This window comes from Benincasa hispida, chromosome 9 (assembly GCF_009727055.1).
Source record: "Benincasa hispida cultivar B227 chromosome 9, ASM972705v1, whole genome shotgun sequence".
NCBI lineage: Eukaryota > Viridiplantae > Streptophyta > Magnoliopsida > Cucurbitales > Cucurbitaceae > Benincasa > Benincasa hispida.
In genome coordinates, this window is record NC_052357.1 from 10,439,258 (window position 1) to 10,456,150 (window position 16,893).

Sequence of the window (16,893 nt, forward strand, 5' to 3'; positions counted from 1 at the left end):
TATTTATTCATACCACACCAATTTTAAAAAGTGAAAAACATTTATTCGCGTCGTTTATTTATCCAGTAATGTCAAATCAGTCAAATATTTATTACTACCATTTCGTCATCTAGTTAATAATAAAGATTAAGCAAAACTATAATTCAAAATTTTGACACTTTTAAAAGTTTATGGTTGAATAGTTTTTTTTTTTTCTATATTTTTCTAGAACTTTATGATTTAAGTTACATTTACCAATTTGTAATAAAAATTGATATAAACGAATGAGATTTCATTTATGGGTGAATTATAATAAGCTTGAATCATAAACACGATTGAATTGCTTTTGATCGCGTTTAACTATAATTATGAATCTATCACATTTTATAGTTATTCGTCACTGTTACCATTTGACCCTAACGATAACGGTAATGATGACGGTAACGGTAAATGTAACAATAAATATGATAAATTCATAATTTTCATATTGTTGCAGTAACAATATTTATAAGATAATGATAAAGGTAGTGAATCCCAGGTAATTTTCAACTGTAATCTGATTAAACACCTTTTATTATTCAATCAGATTACATAATTTAATTCCAAATTTAAAGGCATACCCCACATGCACCAGTATAAGAAAGAAGAGATTTGTGAGTTTCAATTTCAACTCCTAATTTCGAAAATCAACTTCAAGAACTTGGGTATCAGTGATGACAACATCATCACCGAGCACATTGATTGGGACACTCAACTAAAGTGGCTTTTTAACGAGACCTATTGATAATGATTACGAAACCTAGGTAAATAACAATAGAAGTAATCAATTAGGACACATTTTTTACATTATCATTGATGAATTACTTTTTGTAAGCGTGATTTAATTTATAATTTAACTTTAAATTAATCACATGTTGTTACTGCTCTAAACAAATAATGAATTTATTTATATCACATCAATTTTAGGAAATTAAAAAAAAAATAGTGAAAATTTGTGGATGGGAAATTTCAAGGGCAATAGGTTTTGCACCACACCAAAACAGAATAAAAAGACAGCTTAATTACAAAGAGACACCATTTTCACCGAATAAAGGTTTGAGATCAAAAAGAACGAGCCGGGGAGAAACAAGAATTTTCGAAACTCTTTTAAAAAATAAAAATAAAAAATCGAAGCTGGCGCATCACAATATGAAACCGACGGTCCAGATTCAGTACCTTTCTGCCTCATTGGATACACGTATATATAATTAAAAAAATCATAAAATTCAAATAAATATATGTATGTATAATTGTATTTGAGGTAAAAAAAAAAAAAAATCTTTTTAATATTAATAATAAGTTCGGGTTGGCAGATTAATTTTTGTTAACCTATGAATCAATCAAATCCAACCCAACTAAATTATAATCTAATCGAATTTTTTAGGTCATCGAGTCTTTCGAATCTACTTGTTCAATTTAAATTATTTTACTCATTAATCGCGTTTAATGTTAATAAAACATGCAGTTTATTTGGGTTCTTTTTATTTTACTTTATATCAAAATATGGAATCTCTCATACTAACGTCAACCCCAACTAAAACATATTTTAAACATTAAATATATGAAAAAGAGATACATTTTTCTACTATAATAAACATAAAGTCTTCTCTTCCCATGGACTGTTAAATGACCTCATAATCGATTAAAGTGAGGTTAGTTTAGCGATAAATTATGGTATACTATATTTTTAATCCTCTATATATTTTTTATAAAATAGGTTAAAATATCATTTTGATCTTTATATTTTAGCTCTTTAATTTTAATCCTATTTTTAAATATTTAGGTCATGTTTGGTAACCAGTTCGTTTTTTGAAAATTAAGTTTATTTCTTCTCATTTTCTTACAATGGTTTACATTTTCCTCAATAATAAGACTAGAATTATGGGCTAAATTCTAAAAACAAAAACTACTTCTTAAAAGTTATTTTTTTTTTTAGTTTTCAAATTTTGGCTTCGTTTGAAAAATATGGTTAGAAAGTTGATAATAAAGCAAGAAATCTAGAGGTGTTTGTAGCTTTAATTTTAAAAAACCAAAAAGAGAAAACTAAAGTCTCGTTTGGTAACTATTTTGTTTTTTAAAATTAAGTCTATTTCATCCATATTTCTTACAATAGTTTTCATATTTCTTAAGTACAATGGTTGAATTCCAAATTCTAAAAACAAAAACATCTTTTTGAAAGCTACTTTTTTTAGATCTTAAAATTTGGTTTATTTTTTAAACTATTGGTGAAAAGTAGATAACAAATGAAGAAATTTAGAGGCAGAAGTAGTGTCTATAAACTTAATTTTAAAAAATAAAAACAAAAAAACAAAATGGCTACCAAACGGTGCCTAAATAATTAATAAACAAGGCCTTAATATTTTGTTTATGTACTTCCAATAAATTTTAAATTTAGTTGATATTGCTAGTTTATTTTTTTTAAAAAAAATATCTATTAGAATTTTTATTATAAATCTTAGAGAAATATTCACCTATTGTATTATTTCATGAAAATTATTGTTATTATTAATCAATTTGATAAATTAACTCTTGAAAAATTAAATTTAAGATTATTTAAAATATATAGAGTAAAATTTAACATTTAACCTTTAAAAGTAATAAAATAATTGAACGAATTCTCGAAGGGTAGAAAAAAAAATGGTATTTCAACTCATCATTATCTAATAAATTTCATTCAAATTTGTTTTGTACACGTTGTTTTAACTGTGTTAAAGAATTATGTAGCCTAGGTGGGTATTTTTTATTTCACTTTATATTAAAATATGAATATCCGAACTAAATCAAACAAATTCAAACTATTTTTTTAGTTCAACAATTGCAGCGAACAAATCTAATTTTAAAATGATAATTGATGCCTTTTACCATTCAATTTTGTCAACTCAAACATACTTTTAAAAAAGATAAAAAGAGAAAAATACATTCTTTTACTGTACAAGAATTTGAATTTAAAACTTTCTCTTTTTATGCATTGTTAAATCCGTACTAAAATTTAAAGTGTGGTTTAATTTTTGAAAATAAACCATTTTAGAAAAATTTATGATATTTGATAACTACTCAAAATAACTTTTAAAATATTTTTAAGGTGTATTTTTAATCGTTTTTATCAAAAGAATCCAAATAAAAATTACTTTTTAATAATATTTTTTTTAAAAAATAAAGAAAATCAAAATAAAATTTGAAACTTGGGTTAGTTAATTTAAGGGTCACTTTGGTAAGTCCAATCAAAATAGAATTAACAAGAGATTAAAAGAGAATAGGGTTGTATACTATTTCATGTTTTTAAATATATGTCTGATAACTAATTTAGAAATTAAATTTCAATTTAAACAAATTTTCAAAATATATTTGAAAATTTATTAGTTACTTACCAGGTTGAATATAATGATGAACTTGTTTTATGTTAAAATTTTTGTATAATTATTATTTTGTAATATCATATAATATATAATATCTATATACATTACATATTTTAATTTAACAAAAGTAATTGAATTTATAATATGATATAGTATATTTGTTATTGTTTTTATAATTTTTAATATAATTCTATATTTTAAAATTTTGAATTCAAAATTTAGATATATTGAAAGCATAAAAAAGTTGTTTTAAGAATTTAGATCGTTTGAATTATATAATCCATAAATAGTTTTCGAAAACAGAATTTAGACAGCCAACTAAATACATATTTAATTGACTTAGTGAATTCAAAAATATAAAATATAATATGAGTAGACTACCAATTTGATCCTAAAATTTTGCTTTTATTTCAAATTTGTTTATACACATACATTTTTCAGTAGAGGATGGCGGTTTATACCCATACTTGATATTTAATTTTGGTATCAGGTAGTTATTATCTAATTAAAATTTTAAATCATTCTATGTAGTCTAATCTACTTGATAAATATTAGGAAAATAATCAACTATAATAAGCAACAATTGAATCAATCAAATTTTTCTTTCAATTTAAATGTTAAAAACAATAAAAGAAAGAGACGGTTGTAAATATAGATTTAGACCGAAAGTATTAACAGATATAAGATAATGTAAAAAAAAAAAAAAAACTTCTAAATTTGGTTAGGTTATAAGCAGCAATAATTTATTTATGAGAACTAACTTCGAGTATCTATGAGATTTTGCAAATTAAAGTAAATTAAACCGCGATCTCATATAAATGGAGAAATAATCAATCTTAGGCTAATTGTTTTAAATGGTAAAATTGTTGAAAATATTTTGAAATATAGCAAATTATTATTGGCTATCAGTGATAGACCACGATAGACTCTAATCGTTGCTATCATTTTGCTATATTTATAAATAAGTTGATTTATTTATTTTTAATTTGAAAACAACCCTCAATCTTATTTATTATAAATTTTAGGTATAAATACTAGTTTGATCCTATATTTCTAGGTTCATTTTGGTTTCTTGACCGTTTCTAAAAAGGGTAAGAAGTGTCTAGTTCCTTCATTTTTCATCTTTTATTTCAACTTGAATTGATCAGAATGAACATTTTAAAAATTTAGAATCAAAATGAAAAAAAAAAAATCAAAGACGCGTTTAGATTGTTTTAAAAAATATTTTTCAAAAAACTTATTTTTATTTAAATATTTTTTATAAAAAAAAATGTATGTCAAATGTAACCTAAGGGAAATGAATATTTAAAAGATATAAATACAAAAAAGTAGTAAAATTGAACGATAATTAGTTTGAAAATGTTGTTTAAGAGGTGCATGTAAAGGGACGACATGTCACTGGGAGTTTGAAAAGGGATTGAGCAGGATGGGTTGCAAGTGTCGTTTTAGGCATTATGCTGTCGTTTCTTCCTTCTTCCTGGTTTATACTCCAATGGCAGAATCTCTCCGATCCTTCACAACCTCAATTCACTCCAATTGCCTTTATTATGGACCTTTTCCCAATGCATAATATTAATTCTAAGTCAGACCCAAATATAATTTACAAATTTTTAATCTTATGTGCTTCCTTTGATATTTCTTATGCAGAATGGGGTGGAAATTGGTTCCCTGCAATAAATAAATCAGTAAAAATTCACGGTTTGTTTTTTAACAAAAACCAATTAACTTAAATAACTATTATCTTGGACAATAAATTATATAATAAAATTTGAAATTTAAATATAATATTTATATAATAACAATAAATTATTATAATAAATATAAAAATAAGCTACCCGAGTGAGGATGAGAATTATAAAAAATGCATTTTTCATCCCTATCCTATTAATCTATGAGAGAAAAATGTACCTCTCTAATTTTTTTTTATTATTATTTTTTTAAGTTTCTATAATTTAGGTTGGTATAGGTAGAACTGGAAGCAGTTTTCCTAAGTTAAATTTCAAAAATAAAATGTACTAAAAAAATTAAAAATCAAGTATAAAATATTTAAGTTTCTATTGGATAATTATTTTGTGTTTTATTTTATATATATATTTTTAGTTTTATTTTTGTTTCTTTAAAATTTGTTGGTAAGCTCTTCATTTAACAATACACTTGATTTTCAAACCAAATTTCAAAAATAAAATCAAGTTTTTGAAAACTACTTTTATCGGTTTTTAAAATCTAGCTTTCGTGTTTTAAAAGTAGATAAAAAGCAAGAAAATTATAGGTAAAAATAGTGTATCAAACTTTATTCATTGTAAATAAAAGAAATGGTTATCAAATAGTACCTTTGTTTTTTTTTAAAAAAAAAAAATTGCGTTCTAATTCTTCACTAATGTTTCTATCTTTCGAACCAACGAGTAGCCAAATTTATAAACAAAACACAAAATTTTAAGTATTATCCAAAAAAAAAGGGGAGATTTTCAAAAATAAAAAAATAAGAAAAAACTATTTATACAAAGTAGTAAAATTTTAATATTATTTGATAGAGATTGATAGGGACAAATAGAGACTAATAGAAATCTGTCAATGTCTAAACAAATAGAAGTCTATAATTGATAGTCTGTGTTTTTTTTTATTATTATTTTATAAATAGTTTGATATTTTTTCTATCTTAAAAAAAAAACTAAAAAGTTGATTTTTTTTGGTTATTTATTATCTAGTATGTACTTCTGTTACTAAAGAATGAATGACTTTGGATTTACATATGAAAAAAAATTATGAATACAATTTTTTGATAAAATTTTAAAATGTACATTACTTTAATTTGGCTAACACTCATTTTCTGGAATCTAAGATAACCCTTTGGAAGTAAGTTCGGCCAATTAAACAACATTCTATGAAATTCCATTGGCTTCCATTATTTCAAGCTTTAATTTATAATTACATTACAATTTGCTTTTTAACTTAATTAATATAATTAGAGCATCCAAATTTGTATAATAAAAATTCACTGAATCTTTCAAATGTGGCCTCATTGACCCACCGGAGTATTTTTACATACTTTAATATGTAATGGGAAGTTGGAAAATTACTATTATTTAATATTAAGGTATGAAAAGTAATAATACAAAAATAAATATATAATAAAATAAATTATTATTATTATTATTATTATTTAAAAAAAAAAGGCAACTTCCAACCATTAGTGAAAAAAGTAGTGGTATGGGCATATTGGTGGAAAAACATAATTTGACATTTTACTCATTAGCCCTCCATTTATATTTGGCAGGTGACTGCTGAGTTTAATATACAGCTTAAACAGTAAGTTTATTATTATCCTTTTCGTGTAATAAAAAATTTATTTTGGGTTACAACGGATTATTTAAATTAAATTATAAAAATACCCCTTTAATTTATTTTTTTTAAAAAAATAGTTTTATTCTTTAAAAAGTCACCAACAGTTTGGATAATTAGAATGTTAGTCGAAAAGTTTGACATATTTGAGTATCATTTTTTTCACTATAATTTTTGAAAAAACATGAATATATTTATATAATGGAGAAAATTCACTATTTTTAGGGTAATTGTTTTAAATAGGAAAATTATTTGAAATATTTTTAAATATAGCAAAATGTCACTACCTATTAGTTATAAACATTATTATTAATACACAGTGACAAAAAAAAAAATTCATATAATTTTAGCCTGTTATTTACAATTCGGGATTTTTTTAAATCCAGTTTTCTTTATTGGATTGATTTTCTTTTCAAAGTTTAAATATTATTTTATTTTTTCTATCCTTTAAAATGTCTATTTTAGACATGTACTCTTGAAAAATGACCATTTTAACCCTTTAAAAATGAATGTATCAAAATGATCACTTAGATCAAAATAGACCAAACTTAAAAATTTAACGACCAACATACACATTTCGAAAGAACATGATTGAAATAAACTAAAATTAAAAATATAGAGATAAAAATAAATATCTTGGCATACAAGAATTAAAACAAGCTAAAATTAAAAATACATAACCAAATTAGTATTTTTAAAAACTTATCCACTACTATTAATTTAAATATTAAACACTAAGAAATGATCGGATAAATCTCTGAGATTTTTCCGTTAAAAAGATTTTGTGTATCTGGAAAAAAATTAGAAGACAATTAAAAAAATAAAGGATAAATTGTAAAATTTATGGTAGTTGTAATTGCACACTTAAATTTTTAATCGTAAAAATTGGATCCCTAAACCTCTAAAAGTATTAAAATTGTACCATCGAACTTATAATATTTAAAAGATTGGACCCACAAATGATAAAAAAATTAAATAATCAAATTTATATAATTATTATAATTTATACTATTTTAATATTGATATAAGTTCGAGTGTTCAATTTTTTAAATTAAAAGTTAAAAAAAAAAAAAACGAAGATTCTTGCTGCTGTTTCGGTAGAGTTATCATAACTAAGAATTAATCAAATATAAGAGTAAAATGACGAAAGTACCCTCAACATGCAGAAAAAAAGCGACCACGGAGTAACTACCATTCTGTGCTCACTGCGTAACCATTCCTCTCTTCTTCCTCCTCTATAAATTGCGATCTTCCTCTTCTTCTTTCCTTCAAACCCTTCAAAAACCCCCCAAAATAAAAAACCATTTCTCTCTCAAATTCCAAACCCTTCCATGGGAATCAATTCCAATCGAGTTGAAAATTTGGAATGTCGTGAAACGGTGTTGACAATTCCGGCGGAGGCAATGCCGGCGCCGCCTCAACCGGAGGTGGAGATTCATAAAGTCTGTTTGCCTCCTAAACAAACTACGTTTCAGAAACTCAAGCACAAGTTATCGGAGGTGTTCTTCCCTGATGATCCGTTACATAGATTCAAGAACCAAACGTGGCTTAGAAAAGTGCTTTTAGGCCTTCAATTTCTGTTCCCTGTTTTTCAGTGGGGCCCTGATTATAACCTCGCTCTTTTCAAGTCTGACATCGTTTCTGGTCTTACAATTGCTAGCCTTGCTATTCCCCAGGTATGAGGATGAACAAGACGTTTCATGCAAATTGAAATTTGAAGATTAGGATGGGGTTTTGCCTTGATTCGACTGATTTTTATTTTATGGAAATGTGGGTTTTGTTTCATTCGTTTGGTTTGCTTTTTCTGTTCGAACTTGTTCAAATTTCACTATCCCTCATTTTGGCTTTAATTTAATGTGTTTGTTTGTTTTAGTCTTTAGATAAAGTGTTCTATCCATTTTTGAATTTTTTTTGGTCTTTTTTTGTTACTTAATTGTGTTTCGATTTCTGTAGGGAATAAGCTATGCGAAACTTGCAAATTTGCCTCCAATCATCGGATTATGTGAGTATATCTTTTGTCAAATTGATCAATACTGAACGAAATTGAACCAGGAGTTAAATTTGATTTGCTAACTCTTTGTGTGGTCTTATTGCAGATTCAAGTTTTGTGCCTCCACTGATATATTCTATCCTTGGGAGTTCTAGACATCTTGCTGTTGGGCCAGTATCGATTGCCTCTTTGGTCATGGGATCGATGATTACTGAGGCAGTTTCTTATAATGAACACCCAACTCTGTATCTTAAGTTGGCTTTTACAGCTACTTTCTTTGCTGGTGTATTCCAAGCATCTTTAGGCTTGTTAAGGTATAAAACTAAGCATAACCAAAAGGGAAGGAATGAATTCCCATGAATTTTCTCTGTTTATGAGATTGTCATTCAATTCATGGATTTTGGCTTTCAATTTGTTACAGGTTAGGCTTTGTGATTGATTTTCTGTCAAAGGCTACCTTAGTTGGCTTTATGGCTGGTGCAGCAGTCATTGTGTCATTGCAACAACTCAAAGGGTTGCTTGGAATTGCCCATTTCACCACCAAAATGCAATTTATTCCTGTCATGTCTTCTGTTTTCCACCGCAAAGATGAGGTAAGCTCTTGCTTACAAGTTACAACATTATAGGGTGGGAAAAAGAGAGGAAAGGAACTAGCAACCAGATGAATAGTTCACAATAAAGTCTGTTGATTTTTTCAAATATTCTAAATTTCTTTATTAAAGATGCCTTTTATAAAAACCAAAGCCGGTTCGTTTATCAAAATTTGCTGTTAATTTCGTAAGAATCTTGATTTGTATTTGCATAGTTGAAGATATCTTTCAAGGGTTCAATTTTAATATTCTAGATGGTCTGAGGTGTTATAACTGATGGGGCCTCTCTTTTGTCTTTCTTTTTTAATTCACTATTCTAATTCGGTGCAATTAATGTGCAGTGGTCCTGGCAAACTATTGTTTTAGGCTTCATTTTCCTACTGTTTCTCCTGGGAACAAGACATATAGTAAGTGGATTTATGTTCTGCTCAAATTATATTATTACTTAGATTTATGTTTTCGTAATGGCTCTGTTTTAGCCTTAAGATGGGATTGGTTGGGTGGGCCATGAGCATAACCCAAGAAGTGGGGTCTAGAAAATTCCTTTTTTTAAAAAAATAATAATAATAAAAATAAAAGTAAATTATAATAATAATAGCTCCGGTTCTAATGTGTTCTATCGTACATGAATTGACACAGAGCATCAAGAAACCAAAGCTTTTCTGGATTTCAGCAGCAGCTCCACTGACATCAGTTATTTTGTCCACTATTTTAGTCTTCTTGCTCAGAACAAAATTTCCTGGAATCTCAGTGGTAAGAATCGACATTCTTAAACTTCAAATATGTACCCTGAAACTAATACCATTTTATCGAGAAGACTTTATTTAGAACCACATATTGATTCTCTTTTGGTGTTCTCTTGATAGATTGGTAATTTGCCAAAGGGTGTCAATCCTCCATCTCTGAACATGCTTTACTTTACTGGTCCTCAATTGGCACTTGCCATTAAAACTGGCATTATAACTGGAGTTCTCTCGCTCACTGTAAGCCCTTGTCTCATAAAGATGTTAATTACAGATTATAGGTACTGACTTTGGTTACTTCTCCTAATCAGAATGGCTGAACGATCCTTTTCATTTTGTTTTTATAATATTTAGGAAGGAATTGCCGTAGGAAGGACGTTTGCTGGTCTGAAAAACTATCAAGTGGATGGGAATAAGGAAATGATGGCTATTGGTTTTATGAACATGGCTGGATCTTGTTCTTCATGCTATGTCACTACAGGTGCTTGTTACCATCCTATCTAACCTTCTCAATGTTGTTATTTGTTTGTTGTTACAGTGTTTTGACTCTTTGGATTGGATTGATGTTACAGGATCATTTTCTCGGTCTGCTGTGAATTACAATGCCGGGGCACAAACAGCAGTTTCAAATGTTGTGATGTCTGCAGCTGTGCTTATAACATTGTTGTTTCTGATGCCACTGTTCCATTATACTCCAAATTTCATCCTAGCAGCCATCATCATAACAGCAGTAATTGGATTAATTGATTACCAAGCAGCCTGTAGGTTGTGGAAAGTTGACAAGCTTGATTTTGTAGCTTGTGTTTGTTCATTCTTTGGCGTTCTTTTCATCTCGGTTCCACTGGGTCTTGCCATTGCAGTAAGTTCCCTCATTGCCGTGAGATTAATTTATTGAACAAGGCATATCATTAATCCATTGGAATTTTCAGGTTGGAGTCTCTGTTTTCAAGATTCTTCTGCATGTCACCAGGCCAAACACCATGGTTTTGGGTAATATTTCTGGGACTCATATATTCCAAAACCTTGATCGATACCGGGATGCCTCAAGGGTGGCTTCATTTCTCATTCTTGCCATTGAATCTCCAATCTACTTCGCAAATTCAACATACCTACAAGAAAGGTGGGCTCGATAAAATAAAAATCTTCTGTATATCTTGTGGACAAGTCTCCTGGAGCAATCATATTCCCGAAAGAGAGATTATTTCACCTATAACACATCCATATGTCCTGTGCAGGATTCTTAGGTGGGTTAGGGAAGAAGAAGAGCGGATAAAATCGACTGACGATAGCCCACTGAAATGTGTAATCCTAGACATGACAGGTATATTAAGTAAACAGTTTTACTCCTAAGTCAGTATAAAAGAAGCCTTTTTTTTTTTTCCCTCGAGATTATACCACCGAAATGGTTTCACTCACGCTTTTCATATGGTTTTCTCAGCTGTGACATCCATAGATACAAGTGGTATAGAAACCGTATGCGAGCTTAGGAAGATATTGATGCAAAAATCATTGCAGGTATGTTCCATGTGGCTAGAACTGCTTGTATAACAAAATGTTTTCCAAGAAACTTATCGCTGAACGACATTTCTGTTTTTGTATTGGTCAGTTCGTGCTAGCAAATCCTGGTGGAAACGTGATGGAAAAACTATATAAATCAAAGGCATTGGAACAGTTTGAGTTCAACGGTCTCTACCTCTCAGTTGGAGAAGCTGTGAATGACATTTCTTCTTTATGGAAGAGACTGCCATAACTTATATCTTCTTGAAGCTATATCATAGAGGAGAGAGTCTGAAAGAAACAAACAGATGACCGGCTGACAAGGAGAGTTCTTCCTTTTCCTAACAGGGTTATGAAAACATATTCCACCCTTTAGCTAGCAATCAGAAGAGGCGATGAAATGTTTTCAATCCTTGTTTCCTTCTTGCTCTTTTCTTGACAATGAAGCTAACAACCACCCACCAATTTCTCACTTTGCATTGTCTTAGTACATACAAGCCATCTCAGTTTTTAGTTTAGAGTCTATTAGATTTGGGGCAAAAGGCTAGAGAAACTTTTGCACTTTCATTGTTACATTATTTACAAGTTTTTCTTTTTCAAGAAACCAGTCCAGAACAGTAATTTATTGCTTGTTCAAGACCATATACTAGATGAATAATCCTCACTCTTCATAAAAAATTAAAGTTAATGAGATTTGGAGTTTATTTACAACTTTAGTAAAGAGCATCCTTTTTTTTTTTTATGAACACTATTCAAGATATTTAGTTCAATTTGGCATCTTATACGAAGCTTAAAACATTAGTCTTGTAGAATTAACAAACTTATGGTTATGCTGATTCCAAACTACATTTCTGTATTCAAAAGTTAGACCAGCAAAAGGCATCCTAAAGTACTAAAATATTTAACGACCAAATAAGGTCAGAATGAATGACCAATCAAAACTTCATCGAATGTTGACTATTTGACAGCTTGTTCGACCGGACCGGACAATTTTTTTAAGATTGTGATTCAATAGCTGTTAATATCAAGATTTGTATAGCTATTTATACACAAAAATTGCTCTTGAAAACAAATAAAATGAAAGGTATGGCATTTAAAAGAATATATTTCTGAAAAAAATGGAATAATTTTTTAAAAATATACTTCAAAATCGTTTGGAAGTGAAACATTTTTTTTTTTTTTTTTTAAATCAGCTTAGTGAAGATTATACCGTTCTTTTTGGCTCTTTGGGCAAATCTAATTGGAAGACGTGGATACTTTTAATTATTTGCAACAAAGCTTTTACAATATGCTCTGAAGCGTGAGAATAACGCTTACTCTTAGCACAAAAAAGGAAACCATATAATGGCGACAATGAAGGCCTTTTTATCAAAGGGGAAAACAAGAGAATCCAAACAATAAAAGTGATATTAAAGCAATCCAAGTCCATAATGACAAAGATAAACTAACAGAATTCTCCTTTAGTTTACATGCTAAATTTTCATTATATTCATGGCTATTCACTGTCATTGAAACTTCACATAGCAAAATGAGGAGAAAGAAAGAGGAAAATAAGTCTCGTTCCAAACTAAGTGTGAAGAATTAAAAGAATAAAAGCAACTAATAATATATCTCCTTTAACCATTAAAACAAAAAAGGAATAAAGCTCATATAGCCATCAGTCATCGTTTTTTTCACCATTGGAAGTGACCCTCTTCCCCTTTCCCCATGTTACAAAAACTTCCTGTACTCATGTAAACCTTCCAATAATTCAAAACACTAGTTTATAAACCGGCGCACCAATCTCAATTATTTTCTATATTTACGGTCGGTCATCATATCTCAAACTAGTTCCTCTTCCTTGATACTAATTTGATCTCTGGCTTTTCATCAGCTTTATCCACTAGCTAGGGAAATTTAATAAGATAAGCCACCAAAAAATCGCACACATGAAGAGGTGGTCCTTGCAATTTGAATGTCATGCGCTCAGACATCTGCATCAAAATATGCTTGCATTATGATACAACTACACCTAGTTCTCAGTCAGTGGGAGAGCAAACACAAACATTCACAGTAATCTTAAACGAAGAGTTTTTTTTTTTTTCCCAAAATTAAACGGTAAGCCTTTGAGTACAGATCAGAACATGTCAACTCAACTGTTAAGCCAAGCATAGAATGGAGTAAAATAATAGGCAAACATGAAATTTTTTTTTTTTTTTACTAGCATGTTTTGTTTGGGCAGTCGTGTTAGTTAGTACTCTGAACTGTGAATTTTAAACAATATGAATGTCAAAGAAGGTTGTTTGTTGATTTCCTTGAGGAAAGAAGACTTACTTGAACGCAATCGTGTTATAGGAATTTCTCGCAGTTCACGTTTGATGCACAGATATTCACCCAGCAATGACATCACTACAAGCCCAGTACCATTCACAACCCACCAAGTCATTGAGGAAGGCCACCCTCCATAAATGATACAAATGAAAAGGTGGAATATATAAAGTGTGGCTGCAAAATCTAAGCACTTCTTTGCTCTTTCGATCAAATAAACCAGATAACCTGCTCTGCATGACAAGAAAAATGTAATGGTGAGAGAAGCTGACACTAATTTTGTATAGACAATACGGAAAAAGAAAATTTGATTCAAAATTAACTACTTTGAAACTATATACCAGCAATTGTATCAAACATAAGAAAAAGGAAACAATACTAGAGAGTGCCTCTCAGAATAACATTTAACAGAAACAATAACTACTACTCGGTAGTGCTCCAAAACTATGTTGCTATCCTTCAACCACCCCAGCCCCCAATCCATCCCCCACACATTCTAAACAAAAAATTCAAGGGAGGAAAACTGCCCGTATCTCCCCAAAAATTGAAATAAAAAGCATGACAACCATCCATTGCTTGCATGTTCTAAACAACTCACTTTCTCATTCCGTAGAGTTTCAACATTTATGTTTTATCATCGGCAATTTGAAATAGAATTTATGACAAGCAGACCTATCAAACCCAAAATGTTAAACATGCAAATTTTTGCGATAGTAATAGACAACATCTTAAAAAGGCAAAAACAATATATTTCTCCAAACAGGTTAAAAGGGATTCAGGAGATGAGAAGTCGAGGGGGGGGTGGGGTGTTGTTGTGTGGGTTCTCAAAACGAGTAGCTAACCAGCAAGTACATACATGGACCTTAATTGAAGTCATGAAGTCACATCATTTGCTGAAGGAGCAACAAATAGGATACTACAAACCATTAAAAAACTTTGTACACCAAAGAGTAAGGTGCAATTATAGTTTACAACAAAAATTACCTCATTACATAATACAGAGATAAAAATACAACATTAATATGACATTCAAAACAAGTCATTCTCATTGTTAACAATCAAAACAAAATCATCGAGGGTGATTAATAATCTAAATAATTCCAAATAATCTAACAAAGACTCCATCAACCACAACTTCTCTAAACCAAGTATACTGCTGTGTATTAACATGCGGCTAAAGTAATTCTAACTTTTAATAAATAAAAACAGGGCAGACAAACATGTTTGAATTTATCGATTATTCCTAACCATGCATTGTAAATATTATCCCAAATATGGTGGGGATAAAAGCTAAAACAAAATTCTTACCCAGCAATTGCACTTAGCAGGAATGAAGCAATAACACACCAACCAGTGGCTGTGGAAACAGTTATTGTAGCATAATCAAAGAAGTAAACAAGGCTGATCCGAGAAACGCGAGTCCCAACGAGAGTCGCGAGCAATATACCAAGAGTGAGGTAATACAAACATTGAAGGCAAACAATTTGGGCAACAATGAGCCAAGGGTCCCATACAACTGCACCATAGAACATGACTCCAGAAGTCAATCGGTTCTAGCTTCTCAATTACTATACTCTTAAATTGAACAGAATCCAACTTCTTTCAGTACAATGGAAATACGAATTACAAACTCGTGGGGTGAAGAAAATCGATTTCCCAACAGTTATAGACTTCTCTATGCTATATACCCCTTTCACACTCTCAAATTGACAATGAAATTCAAGAGATGCCCATTTCTCTTCAAGAATCCTCTCGCTGGCTCTGGCACGAGAATTTAACAATCTCGTTTCATTGGATCTGAATCAAGCAAATCCTATATCCACCCATACTAAAATCAGAACAATATATAACTACAGAAACATTCAAATCAAAGAGAAACAAATCCCAATTCAAAAATCCAACCCTAGCAATCAATTAAATCCCAATTCGCTAATACAACGAACGAATCGCAATGCCGTCTAACCAGAAAATAAGCATTAGATCAAGTCTGAAACATATAAAAGCGTCAATCTTGAGATCGAGATGAGATAAATTGAAGCACCCAGCGGCAAAATTCAGGTTTCCGGGGAAGTTCTTTCCCCTTTTTCTTGTGATATTTTAGGTCGTGTGCGTGCCGGTGCCTGTGGTAGAGATGCGCTACAGTTGTAATGTAAAATCGAAGCTTTCATTACTTCCTTAATTAAATGGTATTATATAATTAATTGATTATTAGTTTAATTTAAAATTACAGCCCCGGTCCCCCACATTTTTTCAGTTATGCATTTGGAAAAAAAATGTGTCAATTTTAATATTGCATTTAACATTTATATATCCGGGGAAAAAATATTGCATTTTACATTTAATCATAAATCAATTTTTTTTTCCAAGAATATCCAGCTCTAAATTTGCTAGGATGACAAAATAGTACTCTATTGTGAATAGAATTTTAATATGTTGTTTCAAATTTAATCATAAATCAAACTACGTCTTAGGGAAATTTGCCATTTTAGAAATTTTAGCAATAGCGTAGCTTTTAGTCGAGAAAATTAAAAGGATATTGTACTCTTAATTATTTAGGAAAATATTGTTGTTTTCAAACTATTTGTAAAAATATTGTTGTTTTAAATAAGTCGAAGTAGGTCGAATTTTGGACCTTTTTTTTTTAGGAAAATATTGTTGTTTTCAAACGGATTCTGTCATCTCAGCAAGTCTGACTAAATAACAAGCTAATGAATCTCCTTCTTTTTGCCACTGAACTTCCCAATCAAATTCGAGAGCAAGATTATGAGAGACAGCGAGAGTTTGAAAGAGCGAGATTTTGATAAAGAGCGAGAATACTGTACAAATTTCCCTTTTTTTCCTTTTTAATTATACACATTCCACCTTCTTTTCTAATCCTTTCTTTCTTCTTTTTTTTTTAATTTTCTATTTTATAAAAAAAAAATTCTAAAAATATTTATTATTTTATTTAAACTCTAAAAAGAATAAATTAAAAAAAAAACTCATAAAAAATAAAAAAAATGTAAATTAAATATCTCATTTATATAAAAATAATTACAAAAATCAATGTGTCC

The 16,893-nt window shown here is 29.4% G+C and overlaps 2 protein-coding genes across 2 annotated transcripts; one reads left to right on the plus strand and one right to left on the minus strand.

Moving 5' to 3' along the window:
• The first annotated feature begins 7,964 nt into the window (after nucleotides 1-7,964).
• On the plus strand, nucleotides 7,965-12,249 carry LOC120086360 (probable sulfate transporter 3.4). The gene is made up of 13 exons (XM_039042977.1): nucleotides 7,965-8,389; nucleotides 8,667-8,715; nucleotides 8,810-9,017; nucleotides 9,125-9,296; nucleotides 9,635-9,700; nucleotides 9,933-10,046; nucleotides 10,160-10,276; nucleotides 10,391-10,517; nucleotides 10,609-10,895; nucleotides 10,966-11,156; nucleotides 11,272-11,357; nucleotides 11,475-11,551; nucleotides 11,643-12,249. Exons 1-13 carry the CDS (start codon nucleotides 8,045-8,047, stop codon nucleotides 11,784-11,786), a joined length of 1,983 nt encoding a protein of 660 aa, XP_038898905.1. The 5' UTR covers nucleotides 7,965-8,044; the 3' UTR covers nucleotides 11,787-12,249.
• A 748-nt stretch (nucleotides 12,250-12,997) lies between these two features.
• On the minus strand, nucleotides 12,998-16,006 carry LOC120086362 (protein SYS1 homolog). The gene is made up of 3 exons (XM_039042978.1): nucleotides 15,149-16,006; nucleotides 13,847-14,073; nucleotides 12,998-13,506 (listed from the first exon to the last, which is right to left on the minus strand). The coding sequence occupies exons 1-3, from the start codon at nucleotides 15,370-15,372 to the stop codon at nucleotides 13,499-13,501; spliced, it is 459 nt and encodes a 152-aa protein (XP_038898906.1). The 5' UTR covers nucleotides 15,373-16,006; the 3' UTR covers nucleotides 12,998-13,498.
• Nucleotides 16,007-16,893: the final 887 nt, after the last annotated feature.

Bases quoted from the DNA above. Each gene is read 5' to 3' on its own strand.
- LOC120086360 (XM_039042977.1), top strand. From the start codon at position 8,045: ATGGGAATCAATTCCAATCGAGTTGAAAATTTGGAATGTCGTGAAACG. The intron at 8,716-8,809 runs GTGAGTATATCT...GTCTTATTGCAG, and splicing joins GCCTCCAATCATCGGATTAT to ATTCAAGTTTTGTGCCTCCA. The intron at 11,157-11,271 runs GTGGGCTCGATA...TGTCCTGTGCAG, and splicing joins TCAACATACCTACAAGAAAG to GATTCTTAGGTGGGTTAGGG.
- LOC120086362 (XM_039042978.1), bottom strand. From the start codon at position 15,372: ATGTTCTATGGTGCAGTTGTATGGGACCCTTGGCTCATTGTTGCCCAA. The intron at 14,074-15,148 runs GTAAGAATTTTG...CTTGTCATGCAG, and splicing joins CTGCTAAGTGCAATTGCTGG to AGCAGGTTATCTGGTTTATT.